The 27,699-nt window shown below is 35.3% G+C and overlaps 2 protein-coding genes across 4 annotated transcripts; one reads left to right on the forward strand and one right to left on the reverse strand.

The window, feature by feature from the left end:
• Positions 1 to 1,572: 1,572 nt before the first annotated feature.
• LOC128013202 (carnitine O-palmitoyltransferase 1, liver isoform) lies at positions 1,573 to 17,481 on the reverse strand. Of its 2 annotated transcripts, XM_052595996.1 has the most exons (20): positions 17,384 to 17,481; positions 17,228 to 17,280; positions 15,335 to 15,477; positions 14,190 to 14,329; positions 12,260 to 12,431; positions 11,918 to 12,019; positions 11,698 to 11,835; positions 10,913 to 10,990; positions 10,723 to 10,830; positions 9,994 to 10,081; positions 8,727 to 8,922; positions 8,174 to 8,362; positions 7,944 to 8,049; positions 6,967 to 7,083; positions 6,701 to 6,865; positions 6,208 to 6,336; positions 5,728 to 5,883; positions 5,346 to 5,459; positions 5,170 to 5,262; positions 1,573 to 4,464 (listed from the first exon to the last, which is right to left on the reverse strand). In XM_052595996.1, exons 3-20 carry the CDS (start codon positions 15,473 to 15,475, stop codon positions 4,336 to 4,338), a joined length of 2,361 nt encoding a protein of 786 aa, XP_052451956.1. In that variant the 5' UTR covers positions 15,476 to 15,477; positions 17,228 to 17,280; positions 17,384 to 17,481; the 3' UTR covers positions 1,573 to 4,335. The 2 variants fall into 2 exon arrangements, with proteins under 2 accessions (XP_052451956.1, XP_052451957.1); XM_052595997.1 differs by having other exon boundaries at positions 17,228 to 17,464.
• A 2,636-nt stretch (positions 17,482 to 20,117) lies between these two features.
• LOC128013201 (protein FAM171A2) lies at positions 20,118 to 26,836 on the forward strand. Of its 2 annotated transcripts, XM_052595994.1 has the most exons (8): positions 20,118 to 20,314; positions 20,952 to 21,179; positions 21,782 to 21,874; positions 22,973 to 23,125; positions 23,286 to 23,465; positions 23,621 to 23,734; positions 23,984 to 24,110; positions 24,392 to 26,836. In XM_052595994.1, the coding sequence occupies exons 1-8, from the start codon at positions 20,218 to 20,220 to the stop codon at positions 25,956 to 25,958; spliced, it is 2,559 nt and encodes an 852-aa protein (XP_052451954.1). In that variant the 5' UTR covers positions 20,118 to 20,217; the 3' UTR covers positions 25,959 to 26,836. The 2 variants fall into 2 exon arrangements, with proteins under 2 accessions (XP_052451954.1, XP_052451955.1); XM_052595995.1 differs by lacking the exon at positions 21,782 to 21,874.
• Positions 26,837 to 27,699: the final 863 nt, after the last annotated feature.

Here is a 27,699-nt window from a genome sequence, read left to right on the forward strand (position 1 = left end):
TATTATTTTTTAAAGATATCCACAATACATTTGTAGATATCTGCAATTCATTTATGACTAGTCAAATTACAGTTGTAGATATCTTGAATTTGAATTTTGACTAGGCAAATCATATTTAAAGATATCTTGAATTGGAATTATGACTAGTCAAAACCCATTTAAAGATATCTGCAATTTAATTATGGATATCCCAATCAGATTTGTGACTAGGAAGAACTAGATTTAGAGATATCGGCATTTAGCTTTGTGACTAGGCGTAATTGCAATGTAGATATCTGGAATTAACAATTTAACTAGTCAAAATACGTTTGTAGATATCTACAATGTGCATGCAAATACACCTTTGTTAAGACCCACCTTGAATATTTTATTTAACCAATCCTAGCTTGGAAACTGTTGTCATACGCAATTTTGCCTAAGAGTTGTATAATAAAGGTCCCGCGACTTTGGGTGATTTTAAACTGTTTTATAAAGAAGTAATTCAAAAGTATGGAAATAAAAATGTAACTGGAGCATGTGTAAAAGTGGTAGGTTAGACAGAGAGGACCTAAATAGGCTTTTGTCCTGTTTTTTTTTTTTATCGTAATGTTGAGACGTGTGTGCTGTGGATAAAATTGTGTTAGCCTTTATTTACAAACGAACACATGCATAAGCCTCATGTCAGCTGTTGCAACATTTGATATAATGTTAAAAGAATCAGTGTCTATTTACACTAAGTACAAGTATACCATCGCCCACCAACACATCAGTATCAATTGTGGTGGATTAGTGGTTAAAGTATGTGCTTTTTGACACAATCGACCCGAGTTCGCGTCCGCTTTTTCCCAAACATTTTTTTCTCCTTTTTCACATCTCATATCGTATCGGAAAGGCATTTATTTTCTATAAAAATTAAGGAAATAATTAAAAAGTTGAAAATAAATATTGGGTAGGGTTAGGGTAGGTGTGGGGAGGGCTTTAATTTTCCCAGTAAGGTGGCATCCATTTAAAAATTTGAATTAAAATTCAAATTAAAAAGTTATTATTGCGTACTGTTTTATAATGTACTACAATACTGAGGTGCAGATAATTGCCACTATTTCAAATAAGTAGTATAAATAGTGTATTGATCTAGATTAATTTCAAGATCACAGTGAGATTAATCTAGATTAAAAAATAATCTATGCCCACCTCTAATTTTAACTGAAATTTACTATGAAGTGTTACCTAAATTAGCTTTGAAACCAAAATTACCAACAAATTCACAAACAAGAGTGGATGGATGATTCAAGAAAAGAAAAAAAAATGCATAAATGACTATTAGTCTACACAAATGGATATAAGATACTCTACACATTTTTCAGGTCAATGTAACACCACAAAATCTACTAAAGCAATAAAGGAAAAATAATAAACAAACAGGAAAAATAAAAAGGACAAACGAAATGACAAACAAATAAAGGCAATGTAAGCAAATCCAAGATGGTAATAAAAAAAAGGAGAAATGAGAACAAAATGTGGAAAAAACAACAAGGACTTTTTTGTTTAGATGAGGAAGCAAGCATCATGACGATTATAATAAAACCACAAACATTTGTGTGCTTGAACTATTTTAATTAAAAAAGTGACCTGTTGTCTCTCATCATTCACATACAAAATGTTAAGGAATGAGATTGCCAGAGAAAGACAGAAAGTGTAAAGCTCTGCAGCGTACAGAAAATCAGAGAAAGAGTCAGGCAGATACAGAATACAGTATTGGCCCGGGAGAAAAGAGAGATCAACATTCATCAGACAGATGAGGTAAACCACTGCCGCTCCAGAATAATACCAGCACTACACAAACACTTGCATTGCTACTGTTCTCAGTTTCAACTTAATCATTATAATAGTGACAATAATAATAATAATACAATTCTTTAGTAAGGTTTAAACTCAAGTGAAAGATATAGTGTAAGCAGTGTTAGGCAGTACAGGAAAAACAAGACAAGACCTTTTTGAAGTATATATAGATATCAATATTTCCACAATGACCATACCTAATTGTGCAAACGAGAACTCGTGCACTTGAAAGGCAACTTTATATTGTTTAAAATGCCAAATATGAGGGCATAACAGAGATAATAAAGAGTAGAGCTGCCAACGGATTGCAAAGACAAACTGGAAAAACTACAAGGAAGTTTAGAAGCCCTTGCTCTCAGTCCAGCCAAGTGAAGCAAAGGGCCTTCAGCAAAAACACATTCTCGTGAAATACAGCTTTAATGCAGACTATATAGTGATTGTACATGTTTGATGTTGATGAGCGTATATTATTCATTTAGCAGTAAAACCAGTCACCATCTTCATGTCCTTCACAAATATAATAGCTTTTGGTATTGTATATTTCAATGCAACAATTGTGTTCAATCATATAGTGGTTATAGTAGTATAGTAGCATGCCTTGCATCTCTTGCGTTCTTTTAATTATTCTGTCAGTAATTGAAAGGAATATCTCACACAAAAATGAAAACTAGACAAAATGTATTCACTTTCAGGCCAACCAAGATGTAGATGAGTTTGTTTCTTCATCAGATCTGGAAAAAAATATTATTATAACACTCACTCAGGCAGCAATTAATGCTCTGAAGTGAATGGGTGCCGTCAGAATGAGAGTCCAACAGGTGATTAAAAACATCACAATAATCCACAAGTCATCCACACCACTCCTGTCCATCAGTTAACGTCTTGTGAAATGAAAAGTTGCATGTTTGTAAGAAACAAATCCACCATTAAAGCATTATAACTTTAAATCATCACTTTAGGTCAAAATAACATAACAAAATTACTTAAAACAGAATTTTTTTCTTGTGAACGGTGATATTTGATCAGTGCATATTTCTCTCCTGATTCATGATGAGATTACTTTTTTATGGACTCCTATTTTAGCCCGAAGTTCAACTGTTTTACGTTAAAAACCTCTTAATTATCAATTTGTTCATTACAAACACACAACTTTTACGTTCTTGTTGATTATTTCGGGATTATTGCGATGTTTGGAGATGATCCAAGCAAGTATTGGAATGCAAAATTTCTCTGAATCCGAAGAAGAAACAAACTCATCTAAATCTTTGATGACCTGTAAATTCTCAGAAAATCATCTTTTTTGAATGAAGTTTTCCTTTAAATCACACTCCTAAATTTTCTACTTTTTAAAAAATAAAAGTTTAGTATAAATGGTTTAGTATTAATATTAACTGCATTATAATCACGAGCACATTTAGCTTTGAAAGCATCCTAATGCAATTTAATCAGTTCATTAGGAGGTTAACCACATCATTTAATTCCAAGTTCACACTATTTAGAATTAAAATCATATCAGATTTTGTACTATAGGAGACGTCTCTTATGGATACAAGTAAACAGGAACTATTTGCAAGTGACTGGCCTTGATTTATTTTTGAAGTTAAATCAAGTATTTGAAACACCTGAGATAATAACAGAAATCTGTTTTGTCGTAAATGATTTCTTCTCAGGACATTGCTTTCTTTTTGCCTATTACACATATTTAAGCTTGCTAAATACATTGTGAATAATTATTAAGTTATTTTATATTAACTTAAAGAAACAAAGAAAAAGAGTACATTTACATAATAATAAAAAAACAGTTAAAATTAATAGACTTAATAGTGAGATCAACAAATCAATGTATCTGGACAATCACATTAAAACTGCAGTCACATGTAATATTCTGAGTCATTAGTCACTGAAATCGTAAATATACATCTGCTCTGGGTTTCAAGTAAAATGACACAGGATTTTAGTCCAAAGTCAAGTTATTCTAACACCTCAAAATATCCAGTTCAGATGAGGAGTTATTTTTTGGATGTGATTTATGGTCCTGTAAGAGCAGTGAAGTGCCTTCATCAGAAGGAACAGAGGTGATGCATTACTGAGATCCTCGCTCAAGCTTACCTTTAATGAACCTACAACCATTACATTAACTGGTCAGATCAGTAACCATTAGACGCTAATCATTTCAATTCTTCATTAGATTTAAAAATGAGGACCAAATTAAATCTAAACGGACTGGTCCTTCTGGAAAACACGAAAGGCTTTCCGCTATCTCTTGCTTTTAATGCTCTTTCATACATTTATTAAACTAATACTTTTTTTAGACGAAGCAGCTTCCACCATCATGTTGTTTCATGGCTTCATGGCATCGATTTCTACAGCAAGCATGGAATGTATGAATGCATGTTTGTACAGTATGTAATAACAAACATCCATTCAAACGAACACACACACACAAACACACTACTTTCTAGTTCTATGTGACCTCGTGTCTTCTTCTGACCGTCATGGGCCTTTTCGGTTCGACCTCTACAGATCTTTTTTGCTTTTCTTCGAGTGGTTCTGCTCAGCTTTGGACGGGTCTAGTTTCTCTGGTGACATCAGCTCCAGAAGATCCTCAAAAGCCTTCTTGATATCAGCTCCAAACTTGTGAGAATCCTGCAATTCAGAAAGGATATTAATCATAATTTTCATTAAACACTGCCATAACCACATGTAGCATCGTAAAGAAATTCATAAATGTTTTATAAGAGATATTTCACACAAAATGAAAATTGAATGTTGTCCTAAACCTAAATTATTCATTGTTTTTATTTTATTTCTATATATATATATATATATATATATATATATATATATATATATAAAACCAAGCAGCCAAGCAAGCAGTATGTATGAAACAAAATATTATGAAAGTCTATTTTTATATTTTTAGCATTTAATTAATTCTTTAATATTATTGATATATTACCATTTACTTTCAATTCCGTTTTAATTTTAAGTTAGTAATTTGTACAGTTCATTATAATATTTAAATACAATATGCGATTAGTCTTTTTCTTTCAGTGCGTACTATTATAATATTTAGGCCTATTTATATTTTATGAGCTTTTATTTGTATATTTTCAGCTTAAGATTTAGTAATTTTGTTACATATAACCATTTAACCTTTATATTTCATTTTTCACCTTTATTTACCTTAAATACCACAAACAATATTGAAATGGTTTTTATTGTAGTTTAGATCCTAACCAACTTAAAAAAAAAAGGCATTCTGTCAATTAGTTTACTAGTCTCAATTTTTCCATTTTCTGTAGTTTTAGGATATTGGAGATGGAAAAAAGCAGATGTTGGTGTACTAACAGTCTGAGGACATGAGTGTTTGCAGGAAATGTGCAGGTTGATCATGTTTTCTCCGATGATGATGTAAGACACTCCGTAACCATCATCTGCAACCTGTCAAGAGCACACAAAGGAAAATAAATGAAATGCACACAAAAGAAAAACTGAATTTGTGAATTTGCATGAATATTTCTGACCGGGCCAAATCCTCCACCGCAGGTGGTGTAGTCAGGGTGGTTAACGAAATCAAACAGCTCCACCTGCTGGAGAGGAGTCTGACTGGTGGACAGACGCCATGTTTCTGAAAGCACCTGAAGAAAACACACACACACACACTTAATAAAATAATAATTGTTTTATTTGCATAGGTATTATTTCAGTAGCAAGAATGAAATCTTTTTTTATAACGGTAATGAGAACTGTCATGAATGCAAAAAAAAGAGGAAATTGTGAAAGAAAAAATGAGGAAATTTTCTTTGCACAATTGTTTCTTTCATTTATGCAAGGGCATTTGCAAGGAAGCAAAAATCACTTAAACTTCCCTGTTGAGCAGATATATAGTAACTGTGTGTCACACACCTTGTTAAGGAAAGGGGACTCCTCTCCCAGGTATTTGGACACGATGTAGAGACAGAAGAGGTGTCTGTCTATTCCTCCTCCTGTCATTGCCATCCTGTACAGATGCTGGTGTTTCTCAGCCGCCGTGCGGAAGAGACGCCGACACACTTCCTTACTCTACAGTCACAGAGAAAGAGATGTTCAAATATGCACTTGTGTTTGAATTTATATTTGATTTGTGACCTAACTGTTCTTAAATGTAGCAATACAGTGTGAAATAATGTAATCTAACGCAATATAAACCTACATTCATTATTGCATTAAATTGGGAAAATTATAGCGTTTACAGTATTTGAATGCATTTTTTTATGGCTACCATCATAACCTGGGTTCCTCATGGCAATTTAATTTAACAGCATTTAACAAACGTTTATGTCACAACAAGATCCGAGCATGTAGCTGTTCTTCATCGATATGTTGATGTATGAGTGGATGGGTTACCTCTCCTCCCTCCAGAGCTCTGATGAAGGCGCAGCTCTCGCTGGTGCAGGAACGCACCGTCTCGGTCCGGCCCTCGCGGAACAGACGGGTCATAGACGCTTCGTAGGTCAGAGAGAACGTGCCTCGATTCTGGATGTGGGGAAGGAACAAGAACGAAAGAATATTATTGTTTTATCAATTATTTAGTCAAGTTTATATTTTAATACAATATAAATATGTTTTACTTTTTCTTTAGCAAGTTTTGTAAGCTTCTAACATATTTTAACACATTGTTAGCAGGTTACTATCATGTTAACGCCTTTAAAGTCTTTAAAGTTTCTCATATAAAAAACGATCTAGGGTTAAAATATGAAAACTAAATGTATTGTGCCACACTGTTTGTGAAGCGTTACCTGATCATATTAATTATTAATGTAATTCTACACATTCTGTTAGTGTGAACTATTGGAGTTCACTACATGTGGTTTTGTGTGTTACGTGGGTTTAATCTTACCCTATAATAGGCCAACTGTAGCGCAATCTGAATGAAGGCATCCGGGCTGATTTTACACTTTTTGATGTCACCCTTGCCAAACTCTTGAATTGGCAACACATGAAAGTCGACATCATCAGCTAGAGCCTGTGCCACAGCGAGAGAACGTTCGATACGCTCCTGACACTAAATGCACATACAGGAAGATTAATTATTCAGTGTGTCCATTAGCGGTCACCGTATACTCATATCTGTAAACATTAGAAGATGTGACGGTGTGTTTGTACCTCTGCAGGTATGTCCCAGGTCAGTCTAGTAGGTGGAGGAAGAGAGGAGGCCACGTCTCCTTTACAGTGACCTTCTTCAGTATAACCCAGCTGGAAACTATCGGTGGTCATCACATACTTAGACAGAAAGAGAGACCGCAGTGTTTGAAAACATAACAACAACAACAACTATACTGCATTTAATGAATAATAATGCAAGTCAGCAAAAGAATAATGAAAATGTTATTTAAACTTAAAGGGTTAGTCTAACCAAACAGATAGCAGTGTTAGTTTTATTAACTAAAACTATTAAAATATTTACTGGAACTTAAGATTCAATAAAATAAAAATTACATGAAAAACAAACCAATACATGTTGCTTTGAAAAAATTACTGAAAAGACCTGAAGAGAGTGATTTAATAATTAAAAAAAATGGACAAAAGCATACAATATCACTAAAACTAAAGAAAACTGAACAAATAAAAATAAAAGCCAATTAAAATAAAAAATTTTATTATAAAAAAATGGGTTGATGACGCATTTTAGTAGTCTTTATTTTCACATTTAGATTACCTTTACTATCCTCTTAAACTTGCGTAAAAAATTTGTACAATCATAAATAGGTGTATAATGTGGTGAATGTAGTCTAAATTAATATCAATTTTTTTATACTGTACATTATAATGTTGTGATGCCTAATTTCCCTTGAAGGATGTAAAACGATCAATTTATATTTTCCTTTTTTTTTTTTTTTTTTTTTTATACAAAATAGAACAGAATTTTCATAACATTGACAAAATAACTATCTGATCAGTGCTGTCATTGTATCCCTATTATGTAAGAATATTTAATTCAAACTAGACTATGAAGTCTTATGCTTGAGACAAAAAAGAGTTCTTTGAACGACAAGCATCATTAATGAGCTTATCTGGTATGTTACTCATTCATTTCTGTATTTTCTAAAGAAGACTCTCTTTTCTCTCATTCTGTCTCTCACCTCCCACACGTGAGCCATTATAGGTGCGTCTGCCCAGGAGTGTTCAGCATTGAGGCCGTTCTTCCCATTCTTATACACCACCACAGTGAACGACTTATCAAACCACCTGAAACACAAACACTCAGTAAAGACAAATCTACAAGACTATTTATTCTATTGACAATTAAGTCAACATTTAGAATGTTTAAAAACGTAACCGATGGACAAATTTGGACTGAAAATCATCTCACCTGTCGTAGCATTTGCCGTGCAGAAGGGACTTGGCATAGCGATCCAAATTGCCAGCAGGATCATCTCCCCTCATGCCTTGCTCATCGTCATCCAGGGCAACAAAGAACGCCGCTTTCTCAATGCAGTCCAGAGATCTCTTATTCACTCCTGAGCTGAAGAACTCTTTTCTGGCCTGAGCCCAAGGGATTCTGGGAATGAAGTTCAAACATCTGAGCTTTGTAGCAAGAATTTAAAAAAGTAATCTAGAGAGGGTTTCCGTAATATACAGATTTATATCATCAAGAAAGATTCTTAATATAAATGCATGTGAAATACTGAAACTTCAGTTAAAATTTATGTACCGAAATAGTTCAAACAAAAATGAATAAACTATAAACAATTAAAAAAAAAACAATAACTAATAAAAAGACAAAAGCAGAACTAAATTACTAAAACTTACTCAAATTAAAATGGAAACTGAAAATACAAAATAAATCTATTCTACAAGAAAAACATTCTCTCAATGATACTAAAACACATTAATATATTAAGGTATTTTATACATGTATGTACCTGTCTCCTGCCGTCAGAGCCGCGAGTTTAGCCTCTCCGGGCACTGGGGGTGATGGGTTGTCCATTATACGCTGAATCTGTTGCTCGATCTCTCTGGGAGACAGCATGCGGCCGGCGTGGTACAACCACAGGCGGAAATAACGGCCTCGGTGGAACACCGCCACATACTCGCTGTCCTGCCAGTGGATCAGGGAGTCTAAATACACACAGAAAACTAGTAAATGAACACCAATGCTCACCGTTCACACTTGCAAATGATGCCAAAAATTAATTAGAAGATTCTCAGAGAGGAGGACACATCTGATCTGAGTGGGTTTGACTGGGGCCAGTCTGTGTGTACGGTACAAACCAGGTCTGTCCAGGGTGTGTGTGAATGTTTATACGGTACAGTAAGACGTGTTTTTACTTGACACTTCCAGGAAAAGACTAAAGTCAAACATCTTTTCATCCTAGAAAGTATGAGGAAATGTGGTGGAGGAAAGACTGAAAAATTTACATTTTGAACTTTTGAACTGTTATTTTAAAGAGATTATTAAAGGAAAGAACAAATAAACAGTATATTAGTAACAGTAACAATATATATATATATATATATATATATATACACACACACACACACACACACATATAAACACACATACATACATACATACACACACACATACATATGTGTATGTATATTCATATATTCATACACACATATACACATATATAAAGAAAAGTATATAATATGTATTTTTGAGGATCAAAACCTTTCATCAAAGTTTTCCTAAAACCTAAAAACCAAAATGAGCTCTTGTTCTTAGGACAAGTCTGATGAACTTTTTTTGATCTTCTTCAAACGTTGACTACTGTATATTTAGATTAATAAACCTAGTTGTCTGTTATTCATCAAGTATGCATTCAATTGATCAGTGACCGTAAAGACGTTGCAAAGATGTTACAAAACACTTCTATTTGAAATAAATGCTGTTCTTTTAAACTTTCTATTCATCAAAGAATCCTGAAAAAATGCATCAGTTTCCACAGAAATATGAAGCAGCACAATTGTTTTAAACATTGATGGTAAGAAATGTTGCATAAGCACCAAATCAGTATATCAGAATGATTTCTGAAGATCATGTGACACTGAAGACTGGAGGAATGAAGCTGAAAATTCAGCTTTGACCATAGAAATAAATTACATGTTGACATATAAATACAAATAAAGACAGTTATTTAAAACTGTAATAATATTTCTCAATACTGCTATTTGTTCTTGGCTTACCCGTCTCTTCTCCTGGAATGCGTGTGGTGTTGAAGATCCTCTCACATTGAGCGGCACACAAAGGAACATTTAAAACTGGCACGCGACTCTAAAAGACAGAGTTACACTTTTAGTCAAAGTAACCAAAACGTAGTTTTAATTACACAATTAAAGGGACAGTCCAACCAAAAATATTATTTAAAAACAATATTCATTGTTACTACAATATTTTAGTTTGGACTACTCCTTTAAGAATGCTGTAAATGATATGTAAGTGACCTGTTATCAGTATCTAAACTCCACGTGGCATAGTTTAAAAGTTTGATTATCAATATGGGCCAGATTGCTAATATGATGATATATAAATTCATGTAATATCCTAAACTGATTAATATTGTATGTTAATTGGACTCAAGTTAAGTTCAAACCGAAAAAAAAATCTAACCAAACTCTTGAGGATGTTTTATGTTGTATAAAATTACATATACAAAGCACAGTATACTTGTAGTAATACATTTTTTCCAGTTATGTTCTCTTTAATGCAAATATGCCAAACACAGACTCAGGACACAGAGCCCTGCGGGTCTTCTCTATTCACACACAGTCTCCATCAACCATCCATATCCTAACAAAGTTCAATGCACAGCTAAAAACAGCTCTGCAATCAATCTCTGTCATCGCTCGGGGTGGCCAGACTTTCACCCCCCCCCCCGCCCGATAGCATCTGTCAGCGCTGTAATGTGGACTCACAGGTTTAATTTCCTCTCTGTTGAGTTTCCTGCGGTACAAGAGGCAGGCATGCAGTGTGTTTCCTGCTCTCGCGGCTTGAATCGGTGTAGGCGTCACATAAAGGAAGTCCTGAAGATGAAAGAGAAGGACTCAAGAGACTTGAATATGAAAATATCACTTTAGAACTTGTTTATGCATCTGTGAGCCGTACCATTCCATAATAGTTGCTATTGACCATGATTGGGCCACGCCCCCTCAGGTAGACATACTCCTCCCACCAATCACTGACCTGAAGATGCAAGCGCAAGAAAAAAATGGTTAGGAAATCTTTGTACCATCCTACAGTTCAAACCCACTAGCAAAATATGATTATCAAGTCAACATGAAATTAAATTAATTAAATTATTATTAAATGTTATATTCATTTTAATATGTTTAAATTAAATTAAAATTAATATTAAATAATAATATTAAAGTATTAAATTAAATATTAAACTCCTTGATTTATTAGCACACTATTTATTCTTTTTTTTTTTTTTTGCTTATGTAATGCCCATTTTAAATTAAATATTTAATAAATATTGAATTCCTTGTCTCTGCTTATTAAGACACTATCTATTCTAAATAAAATATAAATGTAAGCCTATCCTCTCCTTGTATAACCTTTAATTTGGTATGTGATGCCCATATTAAACTTAATATTTGATCAATTTGAAATATTACAGAGTTGCAAACAGGTAAGGGGGAAAAAATGTGAGAACATGGCACGGATCAGGGGCAAGCTCCACACAGAATTTCTTATAATGATATTTGCATTACATGCTTATTTGAAGTTACTTAAATAAAATGTATATATTTTTTAAATAAGGTTATTATTATTATATATAAAAAAAACTGATTGTTTAATGTAAGATTAGGGAAGCATTTTTAAGGTTGCATAGACGATTGACAGGCATTTTGTGAAGTTTTTGAGTATGGTTTGCTGTTTGCTCTCACATAGTTGGATGCCCACATGGCTTTCAGCTTGAGGTACCACTGCAGGCGGTTTCCCAGACTGCTCTCAAACTCCTTGGCCAGAGTCGTCATCTTCTCATAATCAGAATCGCTCATCAGTGGACGTGCAGACTCCAGGAACTGTAAGCAGGAGAGAATGTTAACAAATAAAAAAAAATCCCCCATATAAAGTGGTTTGGTGATGACGACATTATGATCTCACCCTCTTAACAGTGTCCTTCACTGCTGGAACAGGCAGGTTGGGCAGAGATCCTTGGTAACTGTACAATAGAGGCTGTCTGCCTGAGAAGATCCTGACCATGGCCTGAAAACAAGCATAATTGGTAAAGTGTGTGATTTTGATGAAATTAAAATACTCTTCAATACAGTTTATTATGCATTGACAATTATGCATGAGTAAATTATTTGTAGGATGGTTCCCTCAAAGCCCGGCACAAACACACTGACTCCACCAAAGCTGCAAAAGTCCAAACTTCTCCTTTATTCACCGTAACAGGTCGGGTGGTTGTAGGTTAGGTGTGTCTGGTAATAGGACTGTACTAACCGCCCAGACTTTGGTGGTGTTGGACACTTTCCCATGCTGTTCAAACATCCAGCCGTGATACGACAGTAACTGCTTCAGACAAAGCCTCATGGTGAAGATCAGCAACAACCAGAGCAGAGTGCTGAACAACACGGCAGAAACCACCGTCCGGCACTGAATGCTCAGAGAATCTCTACAGACAAAGAGACACTATATTACACTGCTGTATGCAATACTGTAAATAATGTTTTATTAGTTGATGGGACACTCTATGAAAACAGATGCAGTCTGATTTTTTAAGCACATTTTTGAAAGATTTTAAATATCATATCAGACAAATAATGTATTTAAGTGTTCACTTTCATTGAACTTTTAGATGATTCATTTTGTTTATTATGCAAAATCAGATCAGATATTTTAATATCGTCCTTGAAAGTGTCCTGTCCATAAGTTATCTTCTTAAAAGTATGATATATTCAATATGGCAGTTTTTTTTAAGTAGTAAATCATTATTTTAAAAAGGAAAATAAGACTGGAGAAACAACTAAATTTATTTTTAACTTGTTAAATGTCACCCCGTCCCGTATACGGGACACCTACGTTGACTATACTATATTACAATCAAATTTAATCTAATCTTGACAAACTATATATCGTTGGAAAGGTCTAAGACTCCCAAATATATATTATACCAATATTTTTTGTTAAAAATTATGTAGGAAAAGTAATAGATCAATTTATGACAAGAGTGCACCCTCAGAAATCTACATTACAAAAGGAGTTTTGACCTTTGTTTAAAAAAAAGACTTCCTCGATGCCTTTTTCTCTATCACATTTTAGAAATCATCAGAAGTTATATATCACTTGAAAACATAAAATCTCAAAATTCATCCTTCAAAACCCATTTTAAAATCAGACATTGCATTAACAAAAAACAAAACAAAAAATAAATATGTACATTGCTATTCAAAAGCCTTGGGATAGATTTTTATTTTATTTTACACATTTTTTTAATAATTATTTTATGTTCACCAAGGCTGTATTTATCTGGTCAAAAAAAGCAGTAATACTCTAAAATATTATTATTATTTTTATTGTAATATATTTTAAAATGCAATTTATTCTTGTGATGTTTTGCTGTATTTCCAGCATCATTACTCCAGTCTTCAGTGTAACAAGATTCTTCAGAAATCATTCTAATATGCTGATTTGCTGCTCAAGAAACATTTATTATTATCAATGCTGAAAACAGTTGCTTTTTGATGTCTAGAAATTTCAAAAGGACACTTATTTCAAACAGAAATCTTTTGTAATATTATAAATGTCTTTATCGTCACTTTTCCTCATACTTGCTATATAAAAGTACTAAATTCTTCAACAACAACAACAACAAAAAAACATATTGCTTCAAACTTTTGAATGGATGAAAGAATAATGTCTTAATGCTAGCTGTTGTTTCCAAATATGTTTTAATCGGAAATGCTAATAGAGATGAAAAAAACAACAACTGCAAAACACAGTGCTCCTTGTAGCGAAAACATTTTATTAAATTAAAATGACTGGATTATTGTTAATATATTTAGATTTTTTTTTATATTAAATCACACAAAAGTTAAAACCAGCTATTTATTATTAAAGTCATTGTCACACACATATGAGGGACACAAAATAACATCTGTTCTGTAGAATAACTCTTTTGCTTTTGTCTGAAAGCATCTGAATGAAGGTGTGTAAAGGTACACCCTCTTTGGGAATGTGTTTATAAGTTCATGGGTGGGAACCCCATATTTTTTTAAGTTTCAATGTGAGTTACATAAGAGGATGACAAATGTTTCAGTGTATGTTTGAGCCACTGAAGCGGTTCACACTGCAGATAATTCATTTGTTTTGCTAGTTCTCTCTTTAAAGAGCAAGGGATCAGATTTCCCTTTGGTAATGTGACCTCGATTACCCGACTGGCAGATGTTCCTGGATTTTAGCGATGAGGCCCATGGAAGGGTCCGAGCGTGTGTACATGGTGGCCAGGATTGCGATGACAACAAACAGCCATGAGGACGGGCTGGCAGGATACACACCAGTGATCACGTTGTTCTGTACAAGAGAAAGAGTAAACAAACACAAGGGGAAAAAATGAGGAATGATCTCCAGCATAAACAAAAGACACTTTACGAAATCCAGCTGGGGAACGTGTGACAATAAACATTATACAAAATTTCTAACTGAGCTATTTGCTTTTGTAAAAGAGCCTATATTGCTCATTTTAGTGTTCATGTGTGTATATAATTCTAAAATAAATGCATTTTATAATCAAATAGAAAATGCATTATCGACTTTAAACACATTATTACATGCACAAAAATAAACAGACTTTGCAGATGACAAAATAAAATCTAAATTAGCTATTTGGTTTTATAATAAATAAATGATTGCATATTTTATTTTTTCATTTGTGCATCTCATCCTTAAATAAATAAATGTGTATTTTATAATCAAGTATACAGATGCATCAGCAACATTAAAAATACTATTACATAAAAATAAGTACAAAATTGACGGATTTAATAGGTGATGAAATAAAATCAAGATGTCATTTGCTTTTGTAATAAAGATTTTATTGTGCATTTAATTGTTTGTTGTGAATTTTATCCAAAAATAAATGTGTTAATAACCAATCCGATGCGTTATCAACATTAAATGCACTATTGCATAAACATAAATAAGTATAAAATTGACTGTTTAATAGATGACAAAATAAATAAAAATGAAAATTGCTTTTGTAATAAAGATTTTATTGTGCATTTTATTTTTACATAAATAAATGTTTGTTTTTATAAATATTTGTTTTATAAACAAATATAAAAATAAACTTTTAAACTTTTTGACACACACATATACATATATATATATATACACACACACACACACACACACATATATATATATATATATATATATATATATCGTAGTATAGCATATATAGTACAAGCAATTTCTCACATAAATTTCATCACAAAGGATATTAAATGCATTGCAAATAGCACTTCATGTTACCTTTAAAGCTGTTAGTACGTACAGTATAATGTAAGTTTAGTTTACCTTCAGCCGTGTGACCCGTTTCTTCCAGGAGCGGAGGCCTGACAGATAGACCTGTCTCAGGGCCTGATGGGAAAGCTGAAGGTCGATCCCCTCTGGAGTGATAGTGAACTGAAACGCCACGGCCTGATGGGCTTCTGCCATTTCTAAAGAGAGTGTGAGACAAAGACAGAAGCTTATAAAAACAGCAGCTCAAATTTCCCTGCAGCAAAGGTACAGTACTTAGTGCATGATTGCAGCCCTTGACGTCCATCGCTTTATCTCACTTACACTTAGTTGAACCCCATCCAGCATCCATTATAAATCAACAAGTTGAGTTATGATCCATTAAAGCAAAAGCAGTGAGTGCTGATACAGACGTTTCTGTTAAGGGCTCATTTTATGCCTATAAAACCGATCAACAGCTACGGGAGTCTGCTTCCAGCCTGTGTAAATGAGGGGATACTTCCTTCAAATCTCTTCTCCTTTCTGCCTTTATCCAGCCTTGTCATGCTTTCATTGCTCATTCAGACTAGACACTTAGACTTTATATATAAATAAAACATATAAATAAATAAAATCACTCCCACATCTACATCCAGACAAGATGTATCTATGGCAACAGTGTTGTTATGGAAACCAGGAGCAAAGGGTTCCCTCATGACTACCAGTCTGCTCAACCAAAACACAGTTACAGTGTTCATCAACAATCCTCTTCATATATACAGTGATGCACAGAGGTTTGGCAAAAGAATGCAAAAAGAAGCAATGCAAAAGAAGCTTTACATTGTCAAAGATTTTTATTAAAATAATCTAAATACCTATGCATTTGCACTTGAATATAAACAATTCTTATAAACAAATAGCATTGATATTGTTGAGTAAAATTAAAATAAATTAAATGTAAATAATAAAAAACTAAAACTGTCTAAATGAAAACGAAAATATGATAAACTTCTAAATATTAATTAAATATAAATATTATTAAAAAACTACACTAAACATAAGTATGTTGGGTTAAAATGAGTCATATTTGGATTTAATTTGTAATTTTTTAATATCATGGATTTTTGAGTCATGAACATCAAAGCATGTTTTTAGAGTAATACCATGCTCAACTCCATACACAACCTCAGGAAAAAAAATACTAAACATTAATCAAAGTTCTAATAAGAAAGTACGTTCAAAATTTGTGTATGCAAATACACAATCCCAGATCAGCCTATGGGACACCGCTTTCTATTACTAAATCAAACTCAAGAAAATATGCAAATGAGGCCCTTTCACAAACGACCGGAAGAGGGCGCTGCACAGAGATGAATTGAATGACCTTTAACCCAATTAAAAAAACGACTTAAATTAATTCACATAGGTTGCATTAGATCGAGGAAATGTTGTCATTTGGAACAATAAAGCAATACTCAAACACTAAAAAATAAAAAAGTAACAAGACGAACAGGTGCTAGACTTTAGCAAGGGTTTATCGATTAAACGACATTTAAACCCTCCTACAAAGACACTGGCCTTTTTTTTATAAAAGGGTCTATTGCAAAACAAAACAGTTAATCATTAATCACCGATATTGATCTAAAAATAAAAAAACTGTAAGACACACAGACCTAGAAACACAACACACTGCCAATATAAACGGCGCTTGATCAACATGTGGGGAGCTTTATAAGATCAAAATGACAGCATGCTGCTAAACTGGGAGTCCAGTGTCATTAAATAGAGATGGAAACGTACATTTAAGCATGCCCAAGGCCAATAGCGGATGATGCTTAACCATACCAGCTATAAAAAGCGTAATCTTAATAAACATCCCACAAATATCCATCATCCATCGTCTCCAGCACACACAGACCATCCGCCTCAGATTAGCATCACAGTGTCAGAAAGCATCATTCCTAACGTTACCTGCTGTTTACTGATGACGGGAACAAAGTGACTGACTCCTCTCCTCCCTTAGGCTTTTGAGGAACATAAACACAAAAAAAAATTGACAAATAAGCGCGTAATAACCCCAATATAGATGCTAAGGGGTTCACTGGTATGAAGCGTAACTGTAAGTACCTTTGATACAAACTGCGAAAGAATGTAACAGATACAGCGAAAAGGGCGGAGAAACCAGCGGCTCGGAAGTGAGCTGTGATTGGTTAGAGAGCTGCTGACGTGTGCGTGGTGCAGCTTGACGAGCGGACTGGCAAATCAGCGGATAGAATGCCGCGCAAGGCGTCGGAGCCTTCGCTGTGATTGGACGTCACGGCTGTCAATCAAGGCTTACGGCCAAGCATCAGTGACATGGTTTACATTTTGAGTTTGGGTGTGGAGTGGGGAGAATAAAACGCAACAAAAAAATAATATATATATATATTTTTTAATATTATTATTAGATCACTTAAAGAAAACATTTTACAGTAGCCAGGGGGTGAACACAAAGAAAAAAAAAATACAAAAAAAAATTAATAATTTCCATCAAAAATATAAATGTCTACATACATTAATACATTTAACAGCTTTCTTGTTTATCAGACTGTAAATAGATTTTAGGTATTGCTTAACTTCTGATTTCAAAATAAGAAACAATGTTTTCTAATTGCCATACTTGCATTTATAAATACTTAACTTTGCCCGCAAAAGTTAAAAACAAATTAATCAAATAGTATTCCTTATAGAATGACATGTCATAAGTGTAAAAACCAAATAAAACATTTTCAAAACAAAGTTGAAAGCTGGGCATGATATATTTTCTAACAAACAAACAGGAATCTGCAAATTATTTAGTATTAGTATCAAGCAGAGGTAAATATTCATGCATAACCATTTCCTCTACGTCATATATAACCTATACTTTTATTATAGGTGGTCAATTTAGTTCATTTGTTATCTTCTAATTTTATTTATTTGCTTATTTTGTATTTCTTTGTTTCTCTATATGTTACATACATATCAACATACATATGTGGGTTAATTAAATAAGGATGTCTGAGATGATAAAAAGTAGAATCTTTAAAAAATCTAGTTTAATTAAATGTGCCCTGGTCATGGAAACGTATTATTATGCTAAAGTTTTAGTTTCCTACAATGCTAGTTTCCTTCAGTTTTATAAAACATTGATAACACTTTCCATAAATATTTTGATGTAATGACTCAAAAAAATGTCAAGTGAACTAAACATTTATGTAAAAAGTAGAAAAATAATTTCCTTGCTCCTTAAATACATGTTTTAAGAAATATTTGAATGTTTTCAAGGTAAAACATTTATTCAGAAATGCTTACATATAAAATATCAGCAATTGCATGAAATATATTAAATATTTGTAATAAAATATTAATTAATACAATTAATTGATATATTACTTTTGCAGACATATAAATCAGTTCAAGTCAAATAAACTACAATATGCACCGAAATGAAAATTCTGGATGCACTTGGACAAAAACCGAAAATGCTAAAGTGTTATGTAAAGTTACTACTACAGACGTAAGCACAGATTGGTTGTGGTTCGCTGTTAATCCTTCTTAAGGATTCATTTTCAAGCGTAGAAGTGGGAAAAGACCACCCAGCCCCTCGATCCACACTCTGGTCTTATAATAAGATGTTCATTTGACCTATTTCACAACTGTGGGACAGCAATGAACAGGTTCTACCACACTGTTTAATCAGAATCTGTCACCTTTCCCACACTTACTGAAGTCAAGATGTTCATAATGTGGAGTGTTGTATGAATCTGGACCTAGTGTTAAATTTGTTCTATTTATTCTGATGATTGTCTACAGTGTAGATTATTTCCCTGCACCGCAATTCAAACACACACACAGTTGTTCTGAAGAAAAGATTCAGTAGTTTATTTTGATCACGTGCACTGAAGAACTTTGTATCCATTAAAAAATATCCAAGATCCGCAAAGACATAGTTTGTTTCTTCATGGGTAGAGATTTAGAGAAAGTAGCATTAAATCACTTCTCACCAATGGATGCTCTGCAGTGGATGGGTGCCGTTAGAATTAGAGTCAAACAACTGCTAAAAACATCACACAATAAACAGTAATCCACAAGTAATCCACACCACTCCAGTACATCATTTAATATTTTTCAAATATTAATAATGAAAAAGTATATCCCTTGTTGTCCTCACAAATCAAAGTCAACATACATATTTGTTTATAAAACAATTTTGGACTGCTGTGGCATATATGGTGCTTGATCTCTGCATATTTCTCTCATGATTCAAACTCTTTCACTGGAGAAAGCAATATTAAAGGATGTTAAAACATAAAAGATGGATTTGTTTATTCCAAACTGAACTTTTAACTCCACAAGACATTAATTGATGCACTGGAGTGGTGTGGATTATTGTGATGTTTTTGGCTGTTTGGACTCTCATTCTGGCGGCACCCATTCACAGCATAGGATCCATTGGTGAGCAAGTGACATACGGCCAAATTTATCCAAATCTGTTTCCATGAAGGAACAAACCCCTCTACATCTTAGATGGCCCAAGGGTGAGTCAATTTCCAATTATAAAGTCTTAAAGTTCAGGTAAACTATTCCTTTAAGAAAGTTTTTATTGAGGCATTTGACACCAAAATCACTTCTAGTGTGGACTTTGACTCAGAACTTCCGTTACAGTTGCTGACACGACCTCCAACTTATCGCGGTCTTATCTATATGTAATCAGAACAGATTCCTAAAACAAATAGTTAGGTACTACAAAATTGCTGTGGGTTTAATCAAACGTACCGCCCTGTTTGTCCACGCGGGGGCGCTGTTTTCGTTTTATACTGACAATGAGAGGCGGCAGCAACGCAGCATCCCGCATCACACTGAAGGATGCTGGCAACCATGTCTGAAAACACACACACACATATGGCTGACGAGGTGGAAACAGCGATGTAGCTTTCAAGATGCCGTCCCTTTTCGTCCCTCGTTTTTTCTTTTTTATATTTTTGTGCGGTTTTAAAGGGACAGATGGCAAATCGATCCCTGAAAGGGAAGCTCTCGGTGAGTAGAGAATAATGGGACGCATAGCGGGTCTGGATGAGGGAGTGGTGGGCTATTTTGTGCCCAAAACATCGAGCAAACGAGACAAATGCTACTGCAACATCGTATCATTAGTATGCATCGGTCTATGATTGCTAAACGCAAACTCGGAAACGCAGATTTATATCAATTTCACACTGAATGCATCGCATGGCTTTATAGACAGGAAACAATAAGTGCATATTATTGAGTATCAGCCTTTACAAATTATATCACAATTCGACATAGCCTTCTCAAGCTTTTTGGCTGCGCGAAATCTTTCTAAACAGCAATTTGTCAATTATGCAAATCTGAGATTTCCTGAGGCACTGACAGCTCAGTATAAGTGTGCTTATATATTACTTCAGCTGTCTTCTGTATGATGGCATGCTATTGTTTCAGAGTGAGCTGTGAATGCTATATGAGAGTTACCTGATATGTTTTTATTAGAACCATGCAGTTGTCTGTGTTCAGATCTTTCTATATGAACTTGGTCTTTTATTTTATCATATTTTTGGGTTAGAATCTTATGATAGATTTATTTTTTTTGAATCCAAACGTGTCTGAAGACGTTCTCGCCATGCATCTGATCATATGAACTTGTTTTTGTCCCCTTCAGAGGTGCAGGTGAGGGTCCAGGTGTTTGACAGCGGTGATCTTTCACCCCTGGCTAATGCTGCTATTGCCGTTCATGGGAACCAGACTCTGCTGGCACAAAGCAAAGCAGGCAGTGATGGCGTGCAGGTCGTCAGCTTCCTGTACCGCACGGGAACATGGGTAATCATTACGGCATCTCAGAGAGATTACCTCACCAGCTCTGTGCCATGGCACGCCAGCCGTTTACCCTGTGAGTAAACTCTAATGTGAACTGAATTAACTCTGCATATTAAAGTCACATCTTGTTCAGAATGTTATTTTTCTTGATTTAATGTCATAACGTTCTTTGTTTTCAAATTTTATAAAAATCCTAAAACTTTGTTTATTAAGTGTTAAGTGTAAAAGGCGATGCTGAATAAACTCATATAAAATGTTTAGTCATGCTTAACCCTTATACTGTGCTGAAAAAACTTTACCCAATTTACTTTTCCCTATAAAAAATGGCTGGCCTATTGAAAATTTGCTTGTAAATTTCTTATTATGGTATTTCTATTCCCAATTTTTGGATTCAATCTTTTTGTCAACCTGTTTTCTCATAGTTAGCATTAGCTGAGATTTTATATTTCCTTCTGGAACTGAAGTATAAACCTCATTGGTCTGAGCTTATGCATCTCAGTTTTTGAGTGAAAAATGCATTATTTGTGCATAATTTTGGCCATGTTCACTCCAAAACTGAGGTGTATAAACAAAGATCAAAGAGACTTATGATTAATCAGTTCAAAAAAGAAAGCAAAGCTGTATTTCTGTTTTAATTAACTATCTTTTTAACACATCTCTATTTCTCTCTGTTAGTATATGCCTCTGTCAGTCTTTACCTGATGGCCCAGAAGCCCGGCACACTGATACTATACGATGATGTCATCCAAGTGTTTCATGGCTCCCCGAGTAAGAAAACGTCAATGACCATTAAAACAACTTTATATACAGACACAAAAACAAGCATGATTATCACAATATTCTTATCAGAAAATATAAGATTATTATTATTATTGCTTATTTTGGGTGTACAAAAATGTGAGAATTGGCATATGCATGTCCTTAACAAAGTAGTTTTTCCTTCTCACCCACTGTGTGTTTCTATTCATCTATTTTTATGGGCATTTTGGAATATTGCATTAAAAATGCTGGATGGGAAATCCCAAGATGCGTAAAAATTCTAAAAATGCGCAGAAAAAGCCAATGCGTACATTTTATCTGATAAGAAAAAATGTGCATAGCATTTAGTGCTAGTTTACCAGGAAGTGACGATTTTGTTCTCTTTATTCGCAAGTGTTTTATGCGATATTCAATTTTTGCACATAAGTGTAAATCGAATCTTTGGATTTAAACTTTGCTATTCAGGCTTTCAGCTTACGTCATCCTGACACTTAAGTTTTTTTTGCAGCTATCACCATAGCAACAGCAGAAATATTCTAATTCCATTACAGAATCGTTTGACATCTGAATCTGCTAATTGCTCTAATTCCACTGTAATGATAGGACGTTTATTGCAGCATAGAAGGCATCTATTGTAAGGTTATCAGTTATGCGCCTCGGAGAGGCTTGCATTTCAGAAAATAATAGAACAAAAGAAGTGAATTGCCTAAGTGGTAACCCAGCTACATTGCACAATCATTACCTTACATTCAGTAATTTTGCAGTCACTTATTCAAAGCAAAGATGTCCTATACACACACACACATTGGAAACTGGCATAAGATATTTATATTCCAGAATACACTACTTAGGCTCCCAGGCTTAATAATTTAGTCTGTTATGCAATCAGAATATTGTTGGTTTCCACAAAATGCACAATTCTGTGTGTCTTCCAAGGCTCCAAATAATGTGAAATGCATCAAATTTCACCACAAGTGCCTTTGATTTTTCAAAAAAATTTATTTCATTTCAATTCATTACGTAGTTTATAAGTTAACTTCTCTAAAAGTACATATGTATGTTACTTGACAGTCATTACACATTTTTCCTATGCTGTTTTAATTTCAGGTGGGCGGAGCCAGCCATGGCTGCAGGTTCCAAGGCGGAGCCTACAGTTTAACTCGTCCTACACAGATCTGACTGCAGTTTTAACAACAGCCAGAGACCAGAATGAAATTAACTCATTTCCTTACCCTCTCGCTCTGGAACCCAACAACACAGGTATTAAAAATACGAGAGTATTTCTATATAAAGATATTTAAATATTTAAACCATAATAAATTCTCCATAAAAAAAAAAAAATATATGAAGGAGAGACTTACTAAAAAATATATAGCAATAGATAATACAGTGTATTTATAACAGTGTAAATTGCTTTAAGGAGGAGAGAATGGCTGGACAGATCTAACAACAATAGCAGCGGTCAGCGCACAACTGTTTGACCGTGAGGGTCGAGCGGTTGAGGTCAGCGAGCCAGTTCACATCTCTGTGCCACTGCCTTCTGATACTCGCATACGATCTGCCACCAGCATACCTGTATGGATGTACGACACCAAGACAGGTTCGCACAACCTGATTTAGGCACCAAAAAATAGTGTTGGTAACTATGTAAATATTGTCCTATCTGGTATAATGGAAGCAACATGAACATCCTGCATAAACCCTGTCAATGCTAGCTCCTCTTTTTGGGAATAATGCTTTGCATTTTCTCTCTAGGATTATGGGTACGAAACGGAACAGGATTTATCACTCGAGAAGGATCACAGCTCACGTGGGACTTCACTGCCTCCCAGCTTGGCTACTGGATTGCAGCTTTCCGTTCTTCAGCAGGTAAAAGTGGAAAAAAGTGACGTGACATTCAGCCAAGTATGGTGACCCATACTCAGAATTTGTGCTCTGCATTTAACCCATCCAAAGTACACACAAACAGAGCAGTGAACACACACACACACTGTGAACACAGTAACATACTTGAATGCAATTGCACTTGTACATGCAACAATATACACACTTGTACCTCCTTGACTCAAACACAATTACATGCAGACATGCTAATCAGGCTTTATCTTTGAACACTAGGCTCAAGTTTGTCTCACCCAGGCCTGAGGGACATCACTGCCTACCATACCTTCTTCCTCCTGTCTATCTTGGGATCTCTTGCTTTGCTTGTACTAGTCTTGCTTTGTGTTCTACTTTATTATTGCAGGTATGTGCTAGTTTGTCTGAATTATGTGTACTTAAAAGTAGCATAGACTCAGAGGAAAGACATGCCTCTATTTTGATGGTGCTTTTGGTGCCTATCACTGGGCATTTCACTTTGAAAGTTGTTTGAAACATGCAAGAAGCAACATAATACCCTTTTGAAGAACTGTCACCACAGGCATGTTTTCCCTCTGAGCCTGGGTTGATTATAAGTTATATTTCACAAGATTACAGCAAATGACTCACTGAGAGTGTTTTTTCTAAATGTCAACATCCGTTTTCCAGACGAAGATGTCTGAAGCCCCGACGGCAGCAGAAACAGGTTCAAGCTCCATCAGCTCTGAACGGATCCAAGCGGGACCAAGGCACCTCTATGTCCCATTTGAACCTCATCTGTGGTGGCCATGTTGAATCTGCCTCCTCCAATGGCAACTTGGACGCCAACAAATCCGAAGGATCCCCATCCCATGCCTTCAAGGGTGCTCGGGATGAGTTTACCAGGCACATTCCTACCCACAAGCTTCGGCACTCCTCTAAGACCAAGCAGTCTAAAGGAGCCCAAAAGAATGCAGAGAGTTTCCCCATGAAGGTACATCGTTCCACAGATACAAGCAATCTGGATAGCAATCTTATACATGATGACTATGGACGCAACTATAGCCCTGACGACAAGGATAACGAGTATCGCCGGAGGCACATTGTCAATGATAACCGGGGCTACACATCCGACCCACCCTCTCCACCAATTGTGGACAAGCCACCGGAGTATTCGCAGGTCCTGCAAGGGCCGGATCACCTCGCTCGCCCAACATCACTCAACACACAACCAGGTCAAATTATATTCTGCAGCTCACTGGATCAGATGAAGGAGAACATGTACCGTTCCATGGTACCAACTCTTGTGATCCCGGCCCACTACATGAGGTTTTCGTCCGAGTATGGTGCCACAGATCAGGGTAAAGATGGGGCAAATCAAGCAGACCGTGATGGACACAGTTCACAAGGTGCCAACAGTGGGATTCAAGGCCAAAACCACCAAAACCAAACCCCTGGTTCAGGCCATGCAGAAGCCCAGCAAGGTGATTCTCCAGCAGGCTCTGATGAGAGTGTTTGGTCCCCCGGTGGAACACCAGCACCAGTTCACATACCTGTTTTATTTAATGACTCCACCATCTCCCAAATGAACGGGGAGCTGCAAGCGCTCACTGAGAAGAAGCTTCTGGAACTGGGGGTGAAGCAACACCCTCGTGCTTGGTTCATATCACTCGATGGACGTGCCAATGCTCATGTGCGCCACTCATACATAGATGTTGGTGCTGATCTCAGCCACAGTGGAACACATAGTGGCAACCACAGCGCCCAAAGCACGTTGAGCGCTCCTGCCGGGAGTAGCAAGGACCGTAACATAGATACAAGTTTCCAACCCACCCAACATGAGCGCAAGTCCACATCCAGTCGCAAGAACAAAGAGGAACACTATGGAAGCGGGCGTAAGGGCCATGGAGGAAGCAGTTCCAACAGTACAAGAGGCGGGAAACACTACTCCAAACCAACCTACCATGACCCTCTGGACCTAAGTGGAGGAGTAAGCCGCATGGGAGCCAGTTCACCACTGGAAAACCCATTGACCCCTCTTTTGGATGACGGTCCTGAGGATCCAAGGGGGTCTTCAATGCCGAAGAGGGGTCGAAGCCGGGGGAACAGCTCACGTAGTAGCAACAGCGAAACACAGCGTGACTCTGTCACCAGCCCAGAAGATGACAACGACTTGGATGATAAGGATGAGAACAAGAAGAGTCCCTGGCAGCGCATTGAAGAGCGCCCCCTAATGGTTTTTCATCCCAAGAAGTAGAGTGAGAAATCAATCCCACTAGCTGCCTTTGAATAACTGGACTATCTAGAGATGTGTTCAAATTGATTGACTAATGACTAATGACCCAGTGATATTTTTACAGACCGACTATTTGTGTCGTTATAATTTGATAGAAGTTACCAAAATGATTGGTGCGCCATTGAATTATAATTTTTTTTGTCTTTCTATGACAACGTACTTTCACTGATCAATTTGAATGCACCTCAGGGGTCAAAGAACACAAATTTGGTGGCATCATACCATCTTAGTGTTTTGCACAACAAGAATCACATTAAATTCAAGACTAGTTATAGTGAAAGTGAAGTGACATTCAGCCAAGTATGGTGACCCATACTCAGAATTTGTTCTCTGCATTCAACCCATCCGAAGTGCACACACACAGCAGTGAACACACACAAAAACCATGAACACACACCCAGAATGCCATTGCATTTGGAGGAACACAAGATACCAAACATCTGGGCAAGTGCATTAAAATAAAGCACAACACAACATGCTGGTTTACAACAGGAAGACTTTATCTTACAATCCACAAAAACATTATCTTACTGTTCCTCTATTTCCATACCAATTAGACTCAAACAAACGATTGCATCCATAAGTACCCAAGTACCTTTTCACTCTCAACGGCTTGGTGATAGACTTTTTCAATGGATGGCTTTCTCTAAAGCTTGAATCTTCAATATGTTGGGATCAAGAACTTGATGTTTTCCAAGAAGTCTTGTAAAATTTTTAGATTCCCATTTTCTTATGTTCTTATGCAGTATATTCCTTGGTATCTCGTCCCAACTTGCCGTTCTTCTACCTTCGAAACTCATTATTTTGATGTCAATTAAAATTTTCCTTCAATCTTTTAATACTATTTCATATTTTTTGTGCAGTGCTAATCTGAAATTTACAGTTCAAGTTTCAAACATTCCACATTTTTTACTGTTTGTCTTTAAGTAGATTAAAATAAGAAGGCTTAAAGTTTACATTTATGTGATGTTATAGCAATTTCTATGTCATTACACATTGCATTTTTGATTTATTGTATTAAATGTTATGCCACACAACATCTTCCATTCCAGTGCTGTTTTTGAATATAATCTTTAAAAATGTGATAGACCTAAACTTAGCATTAGTTGCATTAAAGTGCAGATTTGTATAGGAAAAGCTGATTCTGAATCTGGGCCACAATCTCACTTACAATGAAAAAGCATTGACTGTGATACAGTAGATATGAATGTATGTTCACCACAGTTAGCATTTTCAGTCCAGCTTTTCATTTGTTTAAAAGTGAGCCATTAGAATTTTGTGTATATGTATGATAGCCTTTATGTGCATGAGATATCTAATATAGGACAACAGATTTTTTTAAGCGTACAAATTAAAATAGACACTATCAAAGCATGAAGGTGGATAATAGGTGCATCTGCTACAGATGCCTGATAGGAAGAAATTTGCCAAAATTTCAAATGAAATATTATATGCCAGTTTACAGGCCAGTGTTTGGCTAATATTTCCATCCGAACTATCCCATGCACTGTTAATATTCACATTGTCTGCATTGCATTGACTGTGATAAAATTCTGACTTTAAAAAAAAAAAAAAAAAAGCCATTCAAATATTAAAAGCTCATAATTTATGACACTTTTCTATTATTTTTCCCATCATTAAAGACATGACATGTTATTTATGAAGCAACATTTTATGAATAATTAAGACCATAAGGAGCATG

This window comes from Carassius gibelio, chromosome B24 (genome assembly GCF_023724105.1).
Source record: "Carassius gibelio isolate Cgi1373 ecotype wild population from Czech Republic chromosome B24, carGib1.2-hapl.c, whole genome shotgun sequence".
Lineage (NCBI taxonomy): Eukaryota > Metazoa > Chordata > Actinopteri > Cypriniformes > Cyprinidae > Carassius > Carassius gibelio.